At 46.0% G+C, this 25,072-nt stretch overlaps 1 protein-coding gene across 2 annotated transcripts in view; it reads left to right on the top strand.

Annotated features, from left to right (window-relative positions):
- Nucleotides 1-25,072, top strand: part of DNAH2 (dynein axonemal heavy chain 2) — a 401,787-nt gene that overhangs the window by 271,530 nt on the left and 105,185 nt on the right. For both annotated transcript variants that reach the window (XM_068273978.1, XM_068273977.1), the window contains exons 39-50: nucleotides 327-454; nucleotides 543-695; nucleotides 2,180-2,305; nucleotides 4,598-4,816; nucleotides 5,102-5,219; nucleotides 7,098-7,234; nucleotides 7,840-7,977; nucleotides 11,925-12,083; nucleotides 12,235-12,387; nucleotides 14,405-14,496; nucleotides 24,104-24,302; nucleotides 24,702-24,926. In XM_068273978.1, the coding sequence (XP_068130079.1) occupies nucleotides 327-454; nucleotides 543-695; nucleotides 2,180-2,305; nucleotides 4,598-4,816; nucleotides 5,102-5,219; nucleotides 7,098-7,234; nucleotides 7,840-7,977; nucleotides 11,925-12,083; nucleotides 12,235-12,387; nucleotides 14,405-14,496; nucleotides 24,104-24,302; nucleotides 24,702-24,926 (1,847 nt within the window). The remainder of the gene's footprint in view (nucleotides 1-326; nucleotides 455-542; nucleotides 696-2,179; nucleotides 2,306-4,597; nucleotides 4,817-5,101; nucleotides 5,220-7,097; nucleotides 7,235-7,839; nucleotides 7,978-11,924; nucleotides 12,084-12,234; nucleotides 12,388-14,404; nucleotides 14,497-24,103; nucleotides 24,303-24,701; nucleotides 24,927-25,072) is intronic.

Raw genomic sequence — 25,072 nt, forward strand, 5'->3', positions numbered from 1 at the left:
CCTCAGCCTGTGTTTACTGTATGGGGAGAGTTGCTTTGGCAGAATTCTCCTGCAATCTATTTACAGTTCCTGATAAGAACTAATTAGACAGTTTGATCTAGCTAAACACACAACATAAAGCTGTGAGTTTCTTCAGCAAGTCTATGTGGAATAAAGACTTTTTATTGTGTGCTGTGCAAGAGTTCGGGTCTTCATTACTGTCAAGTGATCCCTGTAGTGAGAGAGATATCAAAGGTCCCATACTGGAGCTTCCTGAATGGACCTGATCATGTGACCCCCAGATCTTGTTGTGTAGCTTTTTCACTGGTACCGTATTGTGGCTACAGGTTACGCAGGCCGTACGGAGCTCCCCGACAACCTGAAGTCTATGTTCAGACCCATCTCTATGGTGGTCCCGGACTCCACACTTATCGCAGAGATCATCCTGTTCGGAGAAGGCTTCAGTAACTGCAAGGTAACGTCTATGCGTTGTTTGATCAGGCATCAGTACTGGTGACCTTACAATGGACTGTACAATGGTGACCCTCTGCTCTCGTCTTCAGCTCCTGGCTAAGAAGGTCTACACGCTGTACTCCCTGGCTGTGCAGCAGCTCTCTAAGCAGGACCACTATGACTTTGGCCTGCGAGCTCTGACCTCGCTGCTGCGATACGCTGGCAGGAAACGCAGGCTCCGCCCAGATCTGTCCGATGAAGAGGTGAGGAGCAAGTAAAATCAGCTTATGTATACGTACCCCACCGGGGAGTCGGGTGCAGGGTGAGCCGAATGACGGTACATCCATCTGCTGCTCAAATCCCTGGCTACATAAATTACTATTCCCCATTCCGAGTCGTAGCAACTTGAAGGAAGGAGTCATTCAAGATGCGGTGATTGCCAACAAATACCTGTGTGGGGGTAATTCTCACTACTACAACGTATTAAATGGGGCCTCTCCCTCCTTAAGAGAGACATTAGTTACACATGTTGAAATTCACGTTTAGCAGGGACGCGACGTGCAGGATTTTCTCAGGTCCCCAACCTAAGTTTAAAATCACCCAAAGATTTGGGAAACTTGCATGCAAATGTGACTTTGGAGAAGCTAACCATGAAAAAGGGGTAAGGGGCAGCAGCGTGGGATATACTGTAAGTTCTTTACTCAGGATTGGGGGGTGGCTGTGGGCAGTGACCCCAGTTAGTAAGCGGACTTGGATCACTGCCATTGCTAAACCCATCCTTTTCATGCTTAGCTGTTCCTAAGAAAGGTATCCTGATTCATTTCATGAATTTTGCTATATGTCCCTACGGCACCTCTTCAATGTGATGGATGGCTTTCACTGACCAATAGGGAACCAAGAGGAGCCCAGTGCACTTTAATCTGTTTATTTCTACTTTACCTTATTATGCCTTTTACTTCAATCTCTGGTAATAATTACAACTTCCGGTATATATGCCAATTTTGCTGTAGAGGACGTCTGATTATGCAATCCAATTTCTAGTGAATAATTGTTTGAGCGATCGGATAATTCTGATCGGAAGTGAAATATCATAATACATTGTTAACTACACCATCAACAAATCTTTGCTTCCTATCTGTGACAACCAACAAGAAAATCCTAAATTTGGTTCAACGAAAATCAAATCTGATGACCTGATCAACTGAGATTATTTACAACCATTCCGATCACATCCGATCAGAATTATCTCATCGCTCGAACGATTTTTTGCTAGAAATTGGACCGGTTGTGGCCACCTTAAAGAGACAAGCTCAGTCGATGGCAGCCTGTGTCTTCTGCGCATGTGTGCACCTCCTGCGCATGCGCAGTAGCCCCGGACTGACGTCACTGAGCCTGTTACCGGGGCTAATTGCGGCTGAACGGCAGACCGCGGGAGGACGGCGTGGGACTTTATGGGGTGGGAGGAAGCCCCGGGTAAGTATCAGAGCTGTACTTTAGTTCATCTCTGGGTCACTTTAAGGGTTCAGGTACTTTTTTTGTTTTTTTTGTTTGCAGTTGAGCCATTTTCAGAGATAAAACTTCAGTGAGTTTCCTTCTCCCTCTTATAGGTCACTGCAATGCTATATAGCGGGATCTCTTACACTATAAAAATGCAACAGGAGGAGTGAGACTTGCTTGTTCACATGCATAAGAACTAGGATTAAATATAACACAGAGTGACCTCACCTTCTATGATTTTCCTCTGCAGATCCTCATCATGTCCATGAAAGACATGAATGTGGCCAAACTCACCTCTGTGGACCTCCCGCTGTTCAATGGCATCATGCAGGACCTGTTCCCGGGCATAGATGCCCCACCTGCAGACTACGGCAAGGTGAGACCAGAAAACCCTCTACAATGTGCTTATTTGAAGCAGAATTGCAGTCTGGAACAACATTCAATAAATATTTGTTTCCCTGCTCTTCATTGCCTATGTAGTTATCCGACTTGCCTTTGTCACAAAGTAATGTCATCTGTGTAAAAATTAGAAGCCCCCCCCCCCCCCCTCCAGCATAGAATACTGGAAGACACGGAAATGCCATTGAAATGGATGTATTGTATCAAATTAATTCTGAAAACGAATCTAATTGGTTGAAAATTGGTGCCGCAGCATAGCCACCCAACTAATGTTTTGATCCATTTTGGCCCAGAATCGGCTGAAATCAATCAGGCTGGAAAATCTCTGTTGCATGTGCTGAATCGGGTGTATGCGATATTGCAATGACCGGTGTACGCAATGGACCTCTGGCTGCTGCCCCACCAAGGGGTAAATGTAACACTCGCGCATGCGCATTATGGAGCCACCCGTCTTTGGGAGCACTTGGGCTGCTGAAGTTTTCTGAAGCCTCACAGAGCTGTATTTAAAGGGATACTGTAGGGGGTCGGGGGAAAATGAGCTGAACTTACCCAGGACTTCTAATGGTCCCCCGCAGACATCTTGTGCCCGCGCAGCCGCTCACCGATGCTCCGGCCCCGCCTCTGGTTCCCTTCTGGAATTTCAGACTTCAAAGTCTGAAAACCACTGTGCTTGCGTTGCCGTGTCCTCGCTCCCACTGATGTCACCAGGAGTGTATAGCACAAGCCCAGTATGTTCTGGGCCTGCGCAGTACGCTCCTGGTGACATCAGCGGGAGCGAGGACACAGCAACGCAGGTGCAGTGGTTTTCAGACTTTAAAGTCTGAAATTCCAGAAGTGAACCGGAGGCGGGGCCGGAGCATCGGTGAGTGGCTGCGCGGGCACAAGATGTCTGCGGGGGACGATTAGAAGTCCTGGGTAGGTTCAACTAATTTTCCCCATAGCCACTACAGTATTCCTTTAAACGATGGGTCAAATACCTCTAACAATGGTGCTGGAATGAGGGGACCAGGATGGCTTTATAGGACTCAGAGCCTTCCCTCCCCATAGGTGAGTATTGTTTCTTTATTTTAAATCCACTTCAGATTTCTTTAAAGTGTGTTATTCACTGCCAGGTTTACCATTAGGCACTGTAGGCACGTGCCTACAGGCGCCTGATGATGGAAAAGTGTCTCACTCCCCTCCCCAAGCGCCTCCCTTCCTCCTTCCCTATGCAGAGTCCCGACAAGAATGTAAATAAGAGGTCACTCACCCTGCTCTCTGCATTTTACTGATGAGATCTCCCTTCAGTTGAGGCAGCTCTAGCTTCTTAATACTGAGGATCAGCAAGCAGTTTTAAATCAGGATGATACCATTTATTGGCTAACTAAAAAGAATAAGAATAAGCAAGCTTTCGGCTTTGCAGCCTTTGCCAGGCTTATATCCTGTATGCTTGCACGCTGATGGTACAGACCGCTTTATACATGCAACATCAAAAGGGGATACATAGATTTTTTTCAAGCATAAATGCATGGCATTAAGATGCTCAAAGTGAAACAGAACACGTAAATGGAGTGGGAGGTTGTTAGCTGAGATAAGAATCCTTGTTTATACAATGCTCACAGATCCGGGAGTTGGACTGTCACAGAGGCATGGTAAATTCTGAGTTCACAAGTTTAGTAGTTTAGTACTGCTACTAATACTGAGGATAGCTCTGGCTACCTAATGCTAAGGGGCACCTATGACAGGCAAGGAAAGTCAGGGAGAAGTGACAGCTGGGACAGCCAGCACACGTAAAGTGTGGTTCGGTGGGGGGTTGTTGGCTCATGGAGGGGGACGTCTAAAGTACCAGGATATCTGTGCCTATAGGCTCTTGTGATGTAAATTCAGGCCTTATGTTATTGATTTGCCTCCAAGCAAAGTGAAACACAGTCTATTAACCACTTTAGAAACCACCTAACAAACGATTGTGTTTTGATAGAAGTTTCTATGTTGGAACTAAACTCTTGGAGCAGACGGGATATCCTGACTATAGTTCCACTTCAACACTTTAGAATGTGACCTGGAGAGGGCACAGCTCTCTCTACTATTGTGTTTTATGACATTTGTGTAGTGTAGTGTGTGTATATATTTTCCACCTTTATGTCCATTAGCTGACCTAGTTATAACTGTGTAACTGTATATACTGTGCATTCTCTACTGTACAGCATCGCAGAAGATGCTGATGCTATTTACAGTAAATTCATAATAATAATAATATAAATGCATTATGTTTTTTATCTTTGTTCTGCAGCTCCGGGAGCAGATTGAGCAGGAACTGCGCCTGTGTGGCCTCCAGATCACCCCCTTCACCGTCACCAAAGTCATCCAGTTGTACGAAACCAAAACCTCCCGCCACTCTTGCATGATTGTAGGAAGGACATGCAGCGGGAAGACCACTACCTGGCGCTGCCTCCAGGCGGCACTGTCTGCCTTACACCGCAGCGGGGACACAAACTACAGCCTTGTGCGGGTGAGCAACCAGCGAGACTGCAGAACTGCCTTCAGGGCACCACGGCACAACCATAGAGGCAAAGTGAGACCTTCAGTAAATATTACAGCTGGTTTCTGGCCTGGGGACATTGGAATGCAGTCATCAGAATACAGTATCCATCAAACACTGAAATAACCCATTTTTAGCAGAGTACCCCCTATACAAGACTACTGTAAACTACTCTAAAACCTTCATCACTGAAGGAGCCATGTACAGAGTTTACCTGCATGACTTGAACTTGTGTTTATTATGTGTTATGCGCAGGACTATCCCCTGAACCCCAAGGCTGTGTCTCTGGGGGAGCTGTACGGAGAGTACGATCTGACAACCAACGAATGGACGGACGGGATCCTCTCCAGCCTCATGCGGACTGCCTGCGCAGGTGCGTTAAAGGAGGATTGTCAGCCATAAAATCTGATTCCATTTACCCACTGATCTGTGTTTATTATGTAGTCTCCATACTGACCCTGCATTGCAAGCATTCCAATATATTCATAAATGTTTCTGCTGTAATTAATCTTAGCCTGGCTCTATTGTGGTACATTGCCAGTGAGAAGGAAGCTTGTTATCTTCCCTCCCACAGCCCTGCTCCTCACTGATTGGCTGAGGGCAGTTCAGTGTGACACGAGGCTGAGAAGGCAAATACACCTCACCCCTCTGCAGAAGCTGCCGAAATACGACCTAGGCTGCGCTCACGTGTGTTTACAAAGCAAGCTAGATATGACAGTGCAGTTTCTAGGAGAAAAAAAAGAGTAAGGGAGGAAGTGACATTAGGATTGGCTTCAGTCAGAGGCAGTAAAGATGGAAAATGCCTGGAAAAGTTTTCTCTTTTTTTATTATATAAAATTCACTGAAATAAAAATGTGGACAGTACAGTACATATGTTATGTGATTAAAACAAGTATTTATCTACAAACCGCTTCATTGTAGAAGTTAGATGTTATTGTGGACAAGTAATTTGAAGCCACACATGTCCATCTATTTGAATCTTAACTCCAGGCAAATGTCGAAAGGGGAAACAACTATAAAATGATAAAGTTTAAAGAGTAGCTGAAACAAGTTTCATAATGTAAGCTTTCGTGGAGCTAATCCACTCCTTCAGGACTATGAAAATATGCCTGAAGAAGGGAACTAGCCCCCTGAAAACTCACATTATGAAACGTTCTTCAAATAGTCATTACAAGGTATCATTTTCACAATATCTTGTTCTTCTTGCCTACACAATGTTCTTGGCTAACATGCCTCAAATGTCTTCTTTTAAAGTGAACCAGAGACAAAGCACCCTCATGTATTTTACCATGTATATCAGTGGGAACATTCGAGAAAACACCTACCTTGCTTTCGGTTTCATTCTGCACTGCACGGCTTGCTTCTTATGAACCCTGATAAAATCCCCGACTGAGCATTCAGTCTGGCTTTGCTATAATGACTCAGCTATAATGATTCCTGAGCAGAGCCACAAGGGGGCAGGCTTGGGCTTGAAAAGACACCAGAGAACACAGACTGAGCTATAAATATTCCTCAACAAAGCCAGACTGAATGCTCAGTCGGGGATTTTATCAGGGTTGATAAGAAGCAAGCTGTGCAGTACAAAATGAAACAGAGAGCAGGGTAGGTGTTTTCTCTAATGTTCCCACTGATATATATGGTAAAATACATGAGGGTGCTTCGTCTCTGGTTCTCTTTAAGCTTGGGCAGATCTGACCTATTTATTTGAATATCTTAGTAATCTGTTGACCTCTAGTATAGGCAGAGGATTTTGGGTATTTAATTGATTGAACGAGAGATCAGGCATTGTCATGTAATTGTCCAGTGAGTGGGTGGTGAGAGGATCTGCAGGGGATTGAGGGCCATAAGGTAGAAAGCCAGTCCCCTTTAACAAACTTTTCATCATTTTTCTGTTTATTGAACAGGGCAGTGTGGTGAATCAATCCATTGTCCCTAAAAACGTATTATTATATAAAATACACTATTATAAAATATGGTAATGTATTTTTTAAGTTACTTTGCCAGTATATTTTTGGGGGTTTTCTTGGCAGACAGATGGGGCTTTACTTTGATACCAGATTCGCAGATTGTATACCGGCTGTAATTCATGTACCTCCCTATAGGAGCAAAAAAAAAAGTAGGTTTTAAACTTTATTAGAGCATGGTCTAGACAATACATTTCATGATTTTCGCTATATCCGGTCTATATTGTGCCGAAAACAAAGCCACACATGATATAACTATAATGTCTGTGCTGTGTCTTATCTTACAGACGAGCGGCCGGATGAGAAGTGGATTGTGTTTGACGGGCCTGTGGACACCCTGTGGATAGAAAGCATGAATTCCGTTATGGACGATAATAAAGTTCTGACCCTCATCAACGGAGAGAGAATTGCCATGCCAGAACAGGTTGGATTATGTCCGAGAAGCCCCTCCATATCCCACAAACACGCTGACACGACATGATAAACACACCTCAGGGCCATACATCAATCCAATCAACAGAATGTAATAACAAATAATTATATTTGACAGCGTGCTGCGCGTAATCTTGTAAACAACCCCCCCAAACCCCCCTCCCAAGGATGTCTGACATCTGCCTCCTGTATCACCTTACACAGGAGACATGATCACATCAACTTCTGCTCAAAGACTTACATATCACAGTAATTTGATCATCTCTGTTGATAATCGTTATATTTACATAAATCAGCATATCAGTTCATATTATAGAGAAGGGAAGTGGAGCCTGGCTCTGACATCTCCAGTGCTAGCTTTCCAGGGGGTAGAAAAACACACTGTAAGTAAAGATTTGTACACTAGCTTTCTTCTATATACGATCGATGTCAGATCCGAATCGATCTGATTGTTTGCTCGAAAAGGATCTGAAGCGAAAATTGCATGGTGTATACCAGACTGAAAAGAGACCTTGCACAAAACCTTGTTTCTTAGATATGTGCTCATACTGAACAGTAGCCCTCCTCTGGCTCATTGGTCTGTCTGTCTTGGCGTAGGTGTCGCTGCTGTTCGAGGTTGCTGATCTTGCCGTGGCGTCTCCAGCCACTGTATCTCGCTGTGGTATGGTCTTCACAGACTACACCAGCCTGGGATGGAAGCCGTACGTGCAGTCATGGCTGGAGAAGAGGTCCAAGGTAAAGCTCACATTGGATGACTGATGCACGTAGCATTTTGTTTAAGCTCCTGGGTGGTGTTCCAACAATAATAAACGAGCTGAAAGCGGTATCCCCCCCCCCCCCCCCCTCTCGTGTCCTCCTCTCCACTTCCCCCATGTTTCCTCCTCTGCCACTATGTACTATGAGAAGTAGCAGCCCAGCTAACCGAATCAATGGCACCAGCGGCGATCACAGACCTCACCTCACCTTTACTGCACCTCTAGTGACAGCTTCAGCAGAAGCCAGCACTAGGGGAGCCGTGAAAGAGGGGAGATGTATCCGATCGCCGCTGGAGCCGTTGATTAGGTGAGTCAAGCTGCCGCTTCTCATAGTACATGGGGCTGAGGAGGACACATGGCAAGGGGAAGTGGGGAGCGGTGGACAAACGGGGGGTAACAGAGGATAAAGGGGGGGGAGCAAAGAAGGACAAAAGGGGGCAGAGGAGGACACACTGCAGGCAGAATTGGACACCTGAAACAAGCATCCAGCTAATCTTGACAGATTTGTCATAGACATCTGATCTGCATGCTTGTTCAGGGTTTATGGCTTAAAGTATTGGAGGCAGAGGATCAGCAGGACAGCTAGGCAATCTGCATTATTTTAAAGGAGATAAACATGCCAGCCTCCATATCCCTCTCACCTCGGGTTCACTTAGGTCACATCTCCTTCTCCAGATATTTCTTCTCTGTATCTTCCAGCTCCTGAATATTGGTAGTAGATACCCAGATATCCAGTAAAGGTTCGCACACATGCTAGATGCTTCTTGACTACGGCAGCCACACTGGGCTGGCTTGGCTAAGATTCTAGCGTGTGTACAGTGGCTCCTGATGCCCTTTGATGAGTTGGTGAGAAATGCTCCTGGTGGATCAACTTGGCCAAACGCTAAGGGTATTGTTCTCCAATTCACCCTGCCTCCTCCATCCTGAGCCGTGTTGTCGGCCACTCTTCTTCCTGCACAGTGACAGAATGCATCGCTAGGCTAGAGGCTAGCAACACATCTGTAGAACCTCGGTCCTCCAATATTGTTTGAGGGATTGAGTCCCAATCCCTCCCGGCCAACAGTCTTTGTACGTGTGTGTAAGTCTTGTACGATCTCAACAGAACTTCTTGTTTACACGCTTTGTAGAAGAGTTAATCAGATGTAAAAGATGAAGATGGGTCTTTCACACAAACGTCAAAACAGACTCCACAACTAGATGACAGCGCCTCTTTTTCCAGTAGCTGATATGTCGGGGGCTTTTTGTGGGTAGAGGATATGTCTTGCTCCTCGTTTACAAGCGTGAGCATTAAATTCTATGTGTAGGGGAAAAAAGTGCCCCAGGTGGGTACCCAGTTCAATAGAGGTAGGCCTCCGGATAATTCAGAAGGTTCCCCAATCTCCCTCCACCGGCAATTTCCAGCTCTGTCTCAAAACCACTCATTATTCTCACTGTTTCCTTGCCTACTACACCTGGTGAGCACACAGCCTGGGATCAAATCTTGTGATGGACATAAAGCAATGTAGACATGGTCATCTTCACACCCATCACAAGTATGGCCACAAAAACACCTGATCAGAAGGATGGACCCCTTTATCAGAGGGAGTGATGTAGTATTTGAGACAAGGGCTACTCTCATGTAGTTACTCCCCTGGTCCCAGCCCTGGAATGGCGAGGTGGATGGAGACAGGGAAAACTTGAGGACCCAAAGGCTTCCCTTTCCCCAGGTAGGTATCTAACTTTTTATTTTTTTCAAAAGCTCAGGTTTGCTTTGAACTGGATGTGAAATTGGTATAAAGTGTCTCATGCAGTATAATCCCGTGTCACCCACCCCTGTCTCCGCAAGGCTGAAGCCTAAATTGCAGCAATTAGTTCATTTTAAAAACACGCCGATAAGAGCCGTAGTCTTGGGAACAATCAGCTAAAACGAGGATAATTGGAGTACCTTCATTATCAGACTGCTACGGTAGCTTCACATTTTATGTACCCATCTTATATACCGGGAGTTATTTGGATTGAAAAAGACATACGTCCTTCGAGTTTAACCAGAAAATGAGGTACCACACCCGCCTGCACCCTCACATATGCCTGTTGATCCAGAGGAAAGTGAAAACCCTTACAAGGCATGGTCCATTTATCCCTAGGGTAAAAAAAAAATCCTTCCGGACTACAAATCCCTGGATCAGCACTACCGGTAATTACCCAGTAATTATAGCTGTGTTTGTCCTTCAATGCAAGGAAAGCACCAAAGACCTCTCTAGATGCAGATATAGAATCTACCTTAAAGTGAACCTCCAGACTAAAAATCTACTCAGCAGAACTGAAAAGGCTTGGTGTTTCTTTAACAGTTTCACAGCATCAGAACTTTGTTTTTCTTACCAAAGCATCATTTTTAGCTGCATTTTTAGCTAAGCTCCACCTGATGCTGTGCAGAGCATGATGGGATTTCCTATGTTGTTGTTCACGTTGCCTAGCAATTGGGAGAGGTGCTCAGGACACAGGACAGTTGGAACTGTGTCTCATGCTCCCGGTCACCTCCTTTCAACCAAAAAGATGGCTGCCATCATGAAATCAAACGTTTGCCTGTTCTTTTAAAACAGGGTGGGTAAGAGATTATAATACCTATCTATTTTAATTAACATAACTAATGTAACTTAATGACATGAATGTTTGTTTAGGCTGAAGTTCCTCTTTAACTACCTCCTGTGGTAAAATATTCCATATTTTAACTACTTTCACTGTAAAGAACCTGTTCCTAAATTAAGGGCAAAAACGTTTTCCTCCATGCACAGATGGCCTCAATTCACTAAGATCATGCTGGAGATAATAAGGCAAGAGAAAACTTACCTCCACACAGTAAGAGAGTTATCTTATCTCTTCATTCCTTACGTTACCTCTTCTGTAGTTAATTTGCCTCCTCTGTAGATCATTTACCTCCTCTGTAGTTATTTTCACATGCAGTTAATGAACAGCCTGTCTTTAACTCTGGAGTTATTTTAAGGATTAAAGAGTTAACTTAAAGACAGAAGAGTTAACTTTAGGTTTGCCTGAGGTAAAATGTTTCCTGAATACTACATGCCTTATCACCATGGTAACAACTCTAGAAGAGTTATTAAAGACAAGAGATAAGCTTAGTGAATTGAGGCCCGTGGCCTCAATTCACTAAGCTTATCTCCTGTCTTTAATAAGGTTTCTAGAGTTATCACCATGGTGATAAGGCATGTAGTATTCAGGAAACATTTTACCTCAGGCAAACCTAAAGTTAACTCTTCTATCCTTAAAATAACTTCAGAATTCTAAAGTTAAAGACAGGCTGTTAATTAACTGCGTGTGAAAATAACTACAGAGGAGGTAACTTAACTACAGGGGAGGTAACTTAAGGAATGGAGAGATAAGATAACTCTTTCACTGTGTGGAGGTAAGTTTACTCTTGCCTTATTATCTCCAGCATGATCTTAGTGAATTGAGGCCATGTCCCCAAGTCCTGTGCACAAGCCTAAGGACAAAAAGCTTGCCTGCCAAGCTTTTATATTGCCCTCTGATGTATTTATACATATTAATCAGATCTCCTCTAAGGCATCTTTTCTCCATACTCAATAAGCCCAGTTTATTTAACTTTTCCTGGTAAGTGAGACCTTCCATGCCTCTAATTAATGTTGTTGCTGGTCTCTGCACCTGCTGTAAAACTGCAATGTCCTTCCTGTAATGCGGTACCCAGAACTGTATTCCATATTCCAGGTGCGGCTTTACTAGAGAGCTTAGTAGGGGCAGAATCATGCTAGCATCTTACGATTTTATTTCCCCATTTTTTGCATCCCAAAATTGTATGCGCTTTAGCTGCAGCTGCTTGGCATTGAATAAGATAATTTAACTTGTTGTCAACCAGTACTTACAATTCCCTCTCCAAGTCTGGTGTACCCTCTTGGATAACCCAATATTGTTGTGCAGGCAGAGGCAGAGACCCTTCAGCGTATGTTCGATAAGTACGTGGGTCGGATACTGGAGTATAAGCAGCAGAACTGCAAGGAGCTCGTACCGCAAGAGGAGACCAGTGGGGTCATCTCGCTGTGCAAGCTGTACGAGTCTTTAGCCACGTCAGAGAACGGGGTGAGTCTTTTTATCATACTGTCCTTTTGTCTGTGCCAGCCAATGGGATTCCTCATCCCAGTCTTCTGTGCTGACATGGAGAATGAGGTGGAACATTGTGCAGGACATGTGTCATTCCTTACCCTGTTGTTCCTTCTGCTCCCCATCACAGGTGAACTCTGCAGACCAAGACAACTATAGCCGTATGGTAGAGCTCTGGTTCCTGTTCTGCCTCGTCTGGTCGGTCTGCGCCTCCGTGGATGAAGATGGGAGGAGGAAGATAGACAACTTTCTGAGGGAGATTGAAGGAAGCTTCCCCAATAAGGTAGCTGCACAGATAATGTGGTCAATAGGCTTGAAGTGTATAAAGTGTATATCCCAAAGTGTTTCCACCCAATGTCTGCTCCTGCTCTGAATTCCATACATTTCAAATGTCTCCGTTATTGGCTTACATATCATCAGAACACAACAAAGTATCTGTCTGGGAGGGTCTTCAAAAGACACCATAGATGCATGTAGTAGAATGTGGTAAATTATTCAGACTTCCCATTTTTTGTTATCCTAGTTTCAGCATCAGAAACACTTTCTATACCTACATATTGCTGTGTGTTGGTTTGTAGCTCCGCCCTACCATACTCCTATAGATTTCCACCCAGTGTTTCAAAATGATCGATTTCTTTCTGAAAGAAATCAATTTGGGAGTGATTTCCCACCACACACAGCACAACAGATTTTAGCAGGGAATCTATTGAAAATCAATCATACAGCATTGTTGCAGTGTTCGATGCAGTGCAGTGCTATAGGGCACTGATCTGACACCACTTCTGCCCCGCCCTCAATGCACCTAGATTTTACATCCTGTCCAATCAATACTTTAATCAATTTTGGGCCAAAATTGGAATTGGATCGATCGAACATTTTAAGGGAATTAATTCCCATCTGGTTTTGTTGTTGTTGAATAGGAAAATCGATGTGTGGAAAGAGGAAGCGTATCCCAAATGGGATGTCACTTGACAGGAAACTTGACAGGCAGCGTATTGGGCCAATCAAAGTGCGAGGATAATGTCCTCTAAAGTGACTGGACCCGCAGGGGCTCAGGGCAGGACGATTTGAGCTCTCGTCATTGCCAATTAGCAGGCATAAGTCCGTAGTGCTCGCTATGCTACTCTGATAAGGCAAGCTAGCTCTAATATGGCACGTTAACTCTGATAAGGCACGCTGAGCCTGCAGTAAGGAGAGCTATAGTGATAGTGTATCAACCCCTTTATGTGTTAACACACCCATAGAAAACTGACACAAAACTGACAGGACATGACTGGATGAAAATGTACAGATTTATGTGTGAACACATCCATTGAAACACATGCAAAACTGATGCCAACTGTCAGGACAGGACTGTACACCTTTTTATGTGTGAACCAAGCCTTAGTCATGTACAAGTGCTATTGTTAGTCACCGTATCAGCTGACAACATCTTCACAATAATGCTTAAAGTGAACCAGAGACGAAGCACCCTTGTGTATTTTACCATAGAAATCAGTGGGAACATTAGAGAAAACATTTACCATGCTCTCTGTTCCATCGTCTGTTATCTAGCTGAGATAAGAATCCCGGGCTGAGCATTGAGTCTGGCTTTGCTATAATGACTCAGCTATAATGATTCCTGAGCAAAGCCAGCAGGGGGCAGGCTTGGACTTGAAGACAGCAAAGAACACAGTCTCAGCTATAATTATTCTGTAGCAAAGCCAGACCGACTGCTTAGTCGGGATTCTTATCTTAGAGGTGATAACAGGCAAATTAAACAGAGAACAATGTAACAAAGAGCAGATTAGGTGTTTACTGTCATGTTCCCACTGATTTATAAGGTAAAATACATGAGGTTGCTTCATCTCTGGTTCTCTTTAAAACCCCTTCGCCTCAACAGGTTGCTAAATGCATTCGGTATGGGGAAAGGCTTTCCAAAATGATTAAGGATGGGTACTGCAGACCATTACTTCTGATCTATACAAGTCTGAAAGGATAGAACTGAAGTAAAGGCTTGATAAACAGGACAGCATTGCTGTCAGCTGAACCTGCTTCCATTTTATATTTGGCATCTGCTCACACTACAGCACTGTTTTGTAGAGCCATCTCAGGGGGATTGGTAGATGCTGATAAGCTCCTATCCATTCATACTTCATCATATGCCATTACATACCACCGTCCGTAAAGAAACATACATCATTTATCTCCATATCACATCTCTCTAGCATTTTTTAATATGTTAAACAGAAAGTAGATTATAAGTAGGTTTCTTCTTTTTTTTTTATCCTTTAATGCTGTTTTGTCTCCTTTGATTGCAGGACACGGTCTATGAGTATTTTGTAGACCCAAAATCAAAGAACTGGATGAACTTTGAGGACAGACTACCCAAAGGATGGAGAATCCCACCCAAGTAAGTTTTTGGAAAACATCGGAACACAATCATTGTCCCAGTCAGAAATTGCCAATGATCCCGGGATGAAGTAAAGAAATAGGCACATTTATTTCAGGTGGTTCAAGCTTTAAATTTCCAGAACATCTCCGTGATGTTGCCCTCTCCGTACAATCAGAACAATTAAAAATTCCATGATGTTTGGCAGGGATGCTGGGAGGTGTGCAGTAGAACTGTTATGAACCCATGCAATGCAACAAGTGCAGAGCATAAGAATTGCATGGAGTGTGGTTGTCACTGATATGGAAATACTGAGAACAAACCAGGATGATGTTTTTAAAGGTTTATTTGTGAGAATTGCAATATATAAATACACACACACACACACACACACACACACACATACATGTGGATAATGCAATACTGGCAACACAAGTGAACTGTACAAGAATTTGTATGCAAAGGATACAGGAGGAGATTATCCCAACCCAATTTGTATATACAAGTGCTCCCTGCATATACTGGGATATGCAGAGCAACCAGTGTATATACACAAGATCTGTGTGCACACAATCCCTAACCCCGCTTAGTAAGTATGTACAACCTATTTACAAATATATACACGGAGCATATGACCAGGCAATATAAACAGACAAACAGCAGGCAGTATGGATAGTCAGACAGGCAAGGGTCAATATCAGAGAACAAACGCAGTACAAATAAATCGCAAGGCAAAGGATCGTCAGGAAAAGCAAAAGTCATACAAGGTAAGCAGATAAGATACACAGGACCGAGGTAACAAGAACAGGATGGGCTAGCACTCAGGCTAAATAGCAACGATGAACTAGCAAAGCTTGATTCTCAGATGCTGGCTTATATCCTGTGCAGAGGAATCAGGTGATGCGGATTTCCTCTCCTTAGCAATGTCCAGGTAATGCAGTTCTTGAGGAGGTTTGCCCCCTGCTGGTAAAATAGGAGGAACCACATGAGTATTACCAAAGTCTTATGAAGACAGTGGAGACCTCTGCTGATGACTAGAGGAAGTCCATGTAACAAGTCACCAGCAGATATGGATCGTAACATTACCCCCCCCTTAACCTCCCTGGCGTTCTATTTCCCCAGGATTTCCGTGCAAGAAGTGGTTCAATTAATTTCCAATCATTTTAAACTTCTTTTTCTTTTTGCAATCATTTTTTTTTATTTGGTCGGGATCCCCCTTCTGGGGGGGGGGGGGGGGGGGGTGTCCCTGTTCTTTTTAGGCTGTTGGTGGCCTTTGGGGACCCCCCCTTCTGGGCAGGGAGGGGGGCCCTGTCCTTTGCAGGCTGTGGGGTGTCCCCATTCTATGCTGGCTGGTAGTGACCCCCCTTCTGGGCAGGGAGGGGGGCCCTGTCCTTTGCGGGCTGTGGGGTGTCCCCATTCTATGCTGGCTGGTAGTGGCCGGTGGGGACCCCCCTTCTGGGCAGGGAGGGGGGCCCTGTCCTTTGCAGGCTGTGGGGTGTCCCCATTCTATGCTGGCTGGTAGTGGCCGGTGGGGACCCCCCTTCTGGGCAGGGAGGGGGGCCCTGTCCTTTGCAGGCTGTGGGGTGTCCCCATTCTATGCTGGCTGGTAGTGGCCGGTGGGGACCCCCCTTCTGGGCGGGGGGGGGGGGGTGTCCCCGTCCTTTGCGGGCTGTGGGTGGCCTTTCCCTCCCCCCTCCCATCCCCCATGCAAGCCCCCCCTTCCCCCTGAACCCCTTCCCTCGGTGTGAGTCCTGTTCTACTCACCCAGGCTGTCTCCAGCGGTGGCGGCGCAGAATCCCTTCTTCCTCCATCCCCGAAGTCTCATGCTCTGTGTAATTACCGCTACGAGGCTTGGTGACGTCACTGAGCCTCGTAGCAGTAACGTCACAGGCCGGGACTTCGGCGTTAGAGAAAGAAGGGATTCTGCTGGCGCCGCTGGAGACAGCCTGGTGAGTAGAACAGGACTCACACCGAGGGAAGGGGTTCAGGGGGAAGGGGGGGCTTGCATGGGGGATGGGAGGGGGGAGGGAAAGGCCACCCACAGCCCGCAAAGGACGGGGACACCCCCCCCCCCTCCGCCCAGAAGGGGGGTCCCCGCCGGCCACCCACAGCCTACAAAGGACCAGGACACCCTCCCGCCCAGAAGGGGGGTCCCCGCCGGCCACTACCAGCCAGCATAGAACGGGACACCCCCCCCTTGCTGCACAGAGGGGAACCCCGCCGGCCACTACCAGCCCGCATAGGGAATCCCCCTGCACAGAGTGGACACCCGTCCGCACACATAGGGGGAATCCTTGCACGCAGCACATTCTCTGCCCCGCCAGCTGCACAGGGATTCCCCAGGGTGGCTGGATGCTTGTTCTGTATGCTGGGGGTAGCACAGATCGCTACCCACAGCGTGCAGTCAGGCATCCAGCCATCCTGGGGAATCCCTCTGATGAGGGAAAATTGCAGCGGGCGGTGCAGAGAAACAGGAAATCTCCCTGGCGGGATTGACGAGCTCAGCTCGTCCAAAACACTTTCAGCAAGTTTTTGCTGGACGAGCTGAGCTCGTCCAGAACGCTAGGGAGGTTAAGGAGTGGCCTCAGGACGCTCCACTTGACCACAAACTCACATCCACCGGGGTCCCAAGAGACACTTGGCAAAAAGGCTGGCAGCAGACTTGATGTGTACCTGAACAGACCAGGCAGCAGACTACAGTGGATCAGGACACACCACCAGCAAGATGCCAAACTAGAAGTCACCAGGGAAGAGAGCACACTGAGTGGTAGGCTGGAGAACACCAAGCAAAGCAGACAATTGAAAGCCAACAGAAAATGCAGCAGGCCATGATCAAAGAAAGTATCAGACTGGATGTCCTCATCAGGAGCAAGAGACTGGATGTCCTCATCAGGAGCAAGAGACTGGATGTCCTCATCAGGAGCAAGAGACTGGATGTCATCAGGAGCAAGAGACTGGATGTCATCAGGAGCAAGAGACTGGATGTCATCAGGAGCAAGAGACTGGATGTCATCAGGAGCAAGAGACTGGATGTCATCAGGAACAAGAGACTGGATGTCATCAGGAACAAGAGACTGGATGTCATCAGGAACAAGAGACTGGATGTCATCAGGAACAAGAGACTGGATGTCATTATCAGGAACAGCAGACTGAAAGCCATCAGGAGCAGCAGACTGGAAGCCATCAGGAGCAGCAGACTGGAAGCCATACTGGAAGAAGCCATACTGGAAGCCATCAGGAACGGCAGACTGGAAGCCATCAGGAACGGCAGACTGGAAGCCATCAGGAACGGCAGACTGGAAGCCATCAGGAACGGCAGACTGGAAGCCATCAGGAACGGCAGACTGGAAGCCATCAGGAACGGCAGACTGGAAGCCATCAGGAACGGCAGACTGGAAGCCATCAGGAACGGCAGACTGGAAGCCATCAGGAACGGCAGACTGGAAGCCATCAGGAGCGGCAGACTGAAAGCCATCAGGAGCGGCAGACTGAAAGCCATCAGGAGCGGCAGACTGGAAGCCATCAGGAACGGCAGACTGGAAGCCATCAGGAACGGCAGACTGGAAGCCATCACAGGGAACAGAGGATTGAACACCATCACAGGGAGTAACAAATTGAAAGTCATTCACCAGTAAGACAGGTATGACAGCAGATTGGATGATTCCGGGTAAACGTTTGTAAGGCTTGGCAACAGTTTGTGAATGCAGAGTATCCAGAGGAGCCTGTGAAGGCTGAGTGCCAGACATGTTTGAAGAGTTCAGGACCTCAGCAGGAATCTGTGGGAACAGTTTACCTGCAAGAGCCTGAGGTGCCTGAACCTCAGCTGGTATCTGTGAGAGTTGGACATCAGTGGGGATCTGTGAGAATTCTGTGTCAGCCATTGGTGGAGAGTTCAGGGCCTCAGCTGGAGTCTGTGGAAATGGGGTGACAGCAGGAGCCTGAGGTGCCTGAACCTCAGCTGGTATCTGTGAGAGTTGGACATCAGTGGGGATCTGTGAGAATTCTGTGTCAGCTATTGGTGGAGAGTTCAGGGCCTCAGCTGGAGTCTGTGGAAATGGGGTGACAGCAGGAGCCTGAGGTGCCTGAACCTCAGCTGGTATCTGTGAGAGTTGGACATCAGTGGGGATCTGTGAGAATTCTGTGTCAGCCATTGGTGGAGAGTTCAGGGCCTCAGCTGGAGTCTGCGGAAATGGGGTGACAGCAGGAGCCTGAGGTGCCTGAACCTCAGCTGGTATCTGAGAGGACTGGACAACAGTGAGAATGTGTGGTAACCGAGTTTCAGACATCTGTGCAGGTTGAACTTCAGCATAAGTCTGAGCTCTAACAGAAGTAGAAGGGCAATGGGCATCAGCAAAAACTCGAGAGAGCTGGACCTTTGGCTGAGCATCTGGCTGGACCACTGTCTGCATAGCTGGCAGGACCTTCGGCAGAGTAATTAGCTGAACCTCAGATGGAGCAACTGGCAGACTTATTGATCGAGCACCTGGCTGGGCCTTTGGCTGAGCTGTGGAGTATGATCTTGCTGGGACAGCAGACTGACATTCCGCCGGAGTAGCTGGCAGGAGGAGATCTGCTGAGATGTCTGGAGGACCCACTGCCAAACCTTCTGAGAGAGGAAACATGGGACTGACAGACATGGGTACTGCTAAAGCTTCAGACATAGACTTTGCTGAGCTGACTGGCACAGGCAGGGCAGAGGTGGCTGGCACAGGCAGGGCAGAGGTGGCTGGCACAGGCAGGGCAGAGGTGGCTGGCACAGGCAGGGCAGAGGTGGCTGGCACAGGCAGGGCAGAGGTGGCTGGCACAGGCAGGGCAGAGGTGGCTGGCACAGGCAGGGCAGAGGTGGCTGGCACAGGCAGGGCAGAGGTGGCTGGCACAGGCAGGGCAGAGGTGGCTGGCACAGGCAGGGCAGAGGTGGCTGGCACAGGCAGGGCAGAGGAGGCTGGCACAGGCAGGGCAGAGGAGGCTGGCACAGGCAGGGCTGAGGTGGCTGGCACAGGCAGGGCAGAGGTGGCTGGCACAGGCAGGGCAGAGGTGGCTGGCACAGGCAGGGCAGAGGTGGCTGGCACAGGCAGGGCAGAGGTGGCTGGCACAGGCAGGGCAGAGGTGGCTGGCACAGGCAGGGCAGAGGTGGCTTCTGTTGATGATTGCATGAGTAAGATGGAAGCTGTAGAAAAATATTTGCGTTTAGTTTTTGTCTTTTGAACCAGTCTGGAGGCAGGAGTAAGTTTGCAAGAGTCTATGTATTTGTTTGCTGGGCGCTGGAATGACCAGGGTGTAGATCTGATAGCAGTCTGCAAAGGAACAGTTTTCTTTTTAATCACAGGTGTAGGCAATTCAATGTCTCTGGGGCGGTTTCTAACTGCTGCAGGTTGTGAGTTATGGACAGGATTTAAGGTAGGTAAAGGGTTAACAGAGGAGAGATCAGAAGAGAAATGGAGAGACAGAATCCTTTGCCAGGCGATTATCAAAGCAGAAGCAGATTCAAGATTGCACAGTCTATGGTCAATCAATGACTGAGTAGCACATATGCATGCATTCACATATTGTTCATTTTTCATAGTGAAATCATGAAAAAACCCATTCTCATCTCTCTTTAAATATGCAAATAAATGATCAATCTGATAGCAATCAAATACTGGGTCAAAGTTAACTTGTTTCTTAAAAGGTGAAGAAACAAACTTACTGCTGGGTCTAACAGGGTTAATATGGTTCACTGGATGCTGTGCATACTGATTACCAAGCAAAATCTTCTCCCATGAATCAATTAGAGGAAACACATAATCTTGCCTGCACATACCCTTATCAACCAAATCTGTTACAGATTTAATGCATGCAATCAAAAAATTACCATCTTTAGCGGTGTAATATTCAAAAAATGATTCCCTATCATCCTTTAACGTATTTATAGCACACTCAACCCCCCATAAATCAAATGGGGGATCCCAGTCACTTTTAATGGGGCCTGATAAGTCACCTGGAACATGGATAGTGGAATAACCTGGTGATACCTGATCTCTCCCTGTTAGTAAATTGTTGCCTGTAGCAGGCGCTGGCGGTTGGGAAAACTGAAAGCAGGAGGGAAAATAACCGATTGAACGGGGTTGGGCTTTAGCACGACATTCCTGCAATACAGACAAGAAATCTCCCAGTTCATGAGGAGGAAAGATTCCTTTTCTGATGCAGGACTGAACCTGTGAGATTTGCTGATTCAAATCATCATAGGTGTCATCAGCAAACATATGATAACAGAGTTTTTTTTCATTTCTTGCTATGGTAGCGAATTCAAGAAGTTGCTCTGTAGTCATTTCCATCATGACGGAAACAGAGGTGCTTCAGTATTTCCAAGTGACAATGTATGGCTAGTTCATCTGTTATGAACCCATGCAATGCAACAAGTGCAGAGCATAAGAATTGCATGGAGTGTGGTTGTCACTGATATGGAAATACTGAGAACAAACCAGGATGATGTTTTTAAAGGTTTATTTGTGAGAATTGCAATATATAAATACACACACACACACACACACACACATACATGTGGATAATGCAATACTGGCAACACAAGTGAACTGTACAAGAATTTGTATGCAAAGGATACAGGAGGAGATTATCCCAACCCAATTTGTATATACAAGTGCTCCCTGCATATACTGGGATATGCAGAGCAACCAGTGTATATACACAAGATCTGTGTGCACACAATCCCTAACCCCGCTTAGTAAGTATGTACAACCTATTTACAAATATATACACGGAGCATATGACCAGGCAATATAAACAGACAAACAGCAGGCAGTATGGATAGTCAGACAGGCAAGGGTCAATATCAGAGAACAAACGCAGTACAAATAAATCGCAAGGCAAAGGATCGTCAGGAAAAGCAAAAGTCATACAAGGTAAGCAGATAAGATACACAGGACCGAGGTAACAAGAACAGGATGGGCTAGCACTCAGGCTAAATAGCAACGATGAACTAGCAAAGCTTGATTCTCAGATGCTGGCTTATATCCTGTGCAGAGGAATCAGGTGATGCGGATTTCCTCTCCTTAGCAATGTCCAGGTAATGCAGTTCTTGAGGAGGTTTGCCCCCTGCTGGTAAAATAGGAGGAACCACATGAGTATTACCAAAGTCTTATGAAGACAGTGGAGACCTCTGCTGATGACTAGAGGAAGTCCATGTAACAAGTCACCAGCAGATATGGATCGTAACAAGAACAGGAAAGAACTGATGCTCTGGGAGTCTTGTTCCACCATAAAGCAGTGAACTAGGCAAGCAAAGCAAATCTGCACAGTGTTGGCAGTTCCAGATAGATGAATTGGAAACACTGAGCAGTGTGTCACTACAAGAAACCCAACGCACATAGCGCCACTGGGTGTTTCCTCATGGGTTCCATGAATAAGCATCAGTAGACAGGAAGCTTATATATATCACTAGCTATCACCTGTTGCTCATTGGTTTAAGTAAATCTACTTGGCATTACCACTTGTGTGCAGGCCCGGATTTCTGCAAAGGCCACAAAGGCCATGGCCTAGGGCGATAAAATCAGATAAGATCAGAAGGGCGGCAGGACTTGGAGAGAGAAGAGGTCATATGTCAAAGTAAATCATCTCTTCTGTTCCCGCAGCAGAGCCAGCCAGCACCCTGCTCTGCACTAATAGATGAATTCCAGAGTTCCCCAATCCCTGCACCTCTCACTTCCTGATGTGTTATAACAATCAGGATCAATCATAACTGTCACCTGATGATCCAATTATCTTTATGATCGACATACAGTACAAGTGGATGTGAGAAATACCAGGAATTTACATTACAAAGCAGATACAACTAAGTTCCAATGAGTTCTAATGTAGGCATTCACAAACAATTCTGCTAGTTTCTTCACCTTCTCTTGCACAGCTGTGACACTGACCCCAGCAGTTGTAAATTACACTTTCTTATCTAGGCCTAATTTATTGCTTTTTTTTTTCTTCCTAGCCAGTGATCTAGTCTCTGCTTCAGTTAACTCTTTCCTGACTCATTTTCTGTCCTTCAGCTCCGACCATCTATGAGAACTGCTGCAGCCTTAAATAAAAATGCAGTATGCTTCCCTTTCATTGCTAAACTGTCACTGTCACCTGAGCTGTTGCTACCTCTATGCTAGTGTTTATGGTTTGGCATCCTTCTGCTTTCCTGTAGCAGCAGAACATTGTACCATCTTAGCCATCAGCAAAAGCAGAGAGTTTTGAATCGGGATGATACCATTTATTGGCTTAAAAGAAAAAGAGTAAGCTTTCTGCTAATAAGCCTTCTTCAGACTTTGTTCCTGTATACTGCCAATATGTTAGAGCACACTGCCATATGTACATTCAGCATTCAAAAGAGATACGTAGATTTTTCAGCAAATATAAATAAATGTCATTCAGATGCTTTAAAGTGGAGCTGAACTCTTGCACAGGACAGAAGGAAACCATGCAGAGACATGCACCATGTATGTATTTAGAGAGCCTTTTGAATTCTTCCACATCTGTGTCTAAATCACAAGTTGTAATTTGATATCTTCCCTGTGTCACCTGACTGCCACAGCATATAAGCTTATTTTAAAGCACAAGATGTTAATATATTTGCTTCCATGAAAGTAGGAATTAGACACGCTGCCGATTTATTGCAGGATTTGTATCAGCTGTAACAAAGAAATGTTTTTCTCTAAAGGTTATGTTGTTGCATATCGTTTAGAGCAGAGAGGAAGTTCTGAGTTCAGGTCCACTCTAATTACAACAGAACATCCAAAGTGGGTCTTGACAGGATGTTTGCTGCTTACCTGTTCTCTGTTTTGGATGGGCTTCTCTCCATTGCACTGCCTTGCCGCCTGATTGTGGCTCCGACTGCAGCCAGTCACACAGAGTACAAAGAAGCAGCGCATGCTCTGGTCACTCGCGCTCCTTGTAATTTCTTGCTCCTGCCCAGATGTGCACAGCAACCGAGGCCGGTACAGTGTTATGTATTCTTGACAAGTACTGGTCATACATCACCGTAATTTCTCAAGTATGCATTCCCAGAAAACTATCGGCTGCTGTTCACATTCGAGCAGGAGCGCAAATTACAAGAATCGTGAGAGGACAGAGCATCCACTGATTCTTTGTTCAACGAGGGACACAGCAGCACAACTGAAATTAGCCCATTCAAACCAGTGATCGCTAGTCAGATAGTTGGACAGAATGTTTTTTGGTGCTGGTGGCTGGGGGGGGGGGGGGGGCGCTTGGTGACAGCAGGCCTAGGGCACTGGTAAGTACAAATCCGGCCCTGCTTGTGTGCAAATTCTTCTTTGGAATCCTGGGAATTGTAGTCAAGCGACTATTGATTTTCTTTCATTGGTGATCACATGGTCATACATCATTGACCCCACCCACCAAATGAAATCAGAGATGAGAGGAAGCAGGCTGTATTGCAGTGGAAGTACATTTGGCCCCCTTAAGAGGTATTATGTCATCCACTTTGGTTTGTTACACTGTTCATAACCACTTATCATGCTGATTTTGACTTGTCCAATGTTAGGTTTGGTTGGGCAGATTTTTTTAATATATGGATTATGGCTGTGTGATGTCTTTGTGCCAATCTGTGCCCTTCTGTTATGATCTCTCCTCACAGCGCCCCATTCTACAAGATTATGGTACCAACTGTGGACACAGTGCGCTACCAGTTCATCGTGAACGCTCTGGTGACGCACCAGTACCCAGTCCTCCTGGTGGGTCCGGTGGGCACCGGGAAAACCTCCATCGCCCAAAGTGTTCTCCAGTCCTTGGATGCCAACAAGTGGGCACTGCTGACCGTTAACATGTCGGCACAGGTAACCAATTAAAGCATTGAACAAAATTGGAAAAAATTAATGAAAGAGGTATTGTGTATGGCATTGTCAATTGTGGGGAACTAACGCAATTCAAAAACATCAAGAACTTAAAGTGTACCTGTAGGGTAAAAAGTGTCCCATTTAGATACTAACTCAGTAGACTCTGGCTCAGGGGCCAAATGCGGCCCGCCAAGCCATTTCTAGTGGCTCCCAAAGCTCGCTGCAGTTGTTAATTCCATGCGGCCTGCAGTTCAGACTTATTCAAAAACCTGCACATAAGTTATGAGGCAGCATTCTGAGTTCAAATGTACACCTTGATAAAACCCTCCACAGCCAATCTTGAGTTTCCAGTACAAAAAATGGTCATACATGAGGGCTTGCGCTGTTTTGTCTCCTCAGACTAGTTCCAACAACGTGCAGAACATCATCGAGAGTCGTGTGGAGAAAAGGACAAAAGGTGTTTATGTTCCTGCAGGAGGCAAACAACTTCTTACCTTCATGGATGACCTCAACATGCCAGCTAAAGACACATTTGGATCACAGCCCCCTCTGGAACTTCTGCGTCTCTGGATTGACTACGGTTTCTGGTATGACCGACACAATCAGACCATCAAATACGTCAAGGTGAGGATCCATGAAATTTAGATGAGTACTGTTATTCAGTGGTCCTTTCTGCTTCACCAGGATCTTCTCCTCTGCGTTCCTCCTCTTAAAAATCTAAAAAGTCATCTATTTTTATGTTCATACGCTTTCTTATTTTCTTTACTTTG

This window comes from Hyperolius riggenbachi, chromosome 3, assembly GCF_040937935.1.
Source record: "Hyperolius riggenbachi isolate aHypRig1 chromosome 3, aHypRig1.pri, whole genome shotgun sequence".
Taxonomy (NCBI): domain Eukaryota; kingdom Metazoa; phylum Chordata; class Amphibia; order Anura; family Hyperoliidae; genus Hyperolius; species Hyperolius riggenbachi.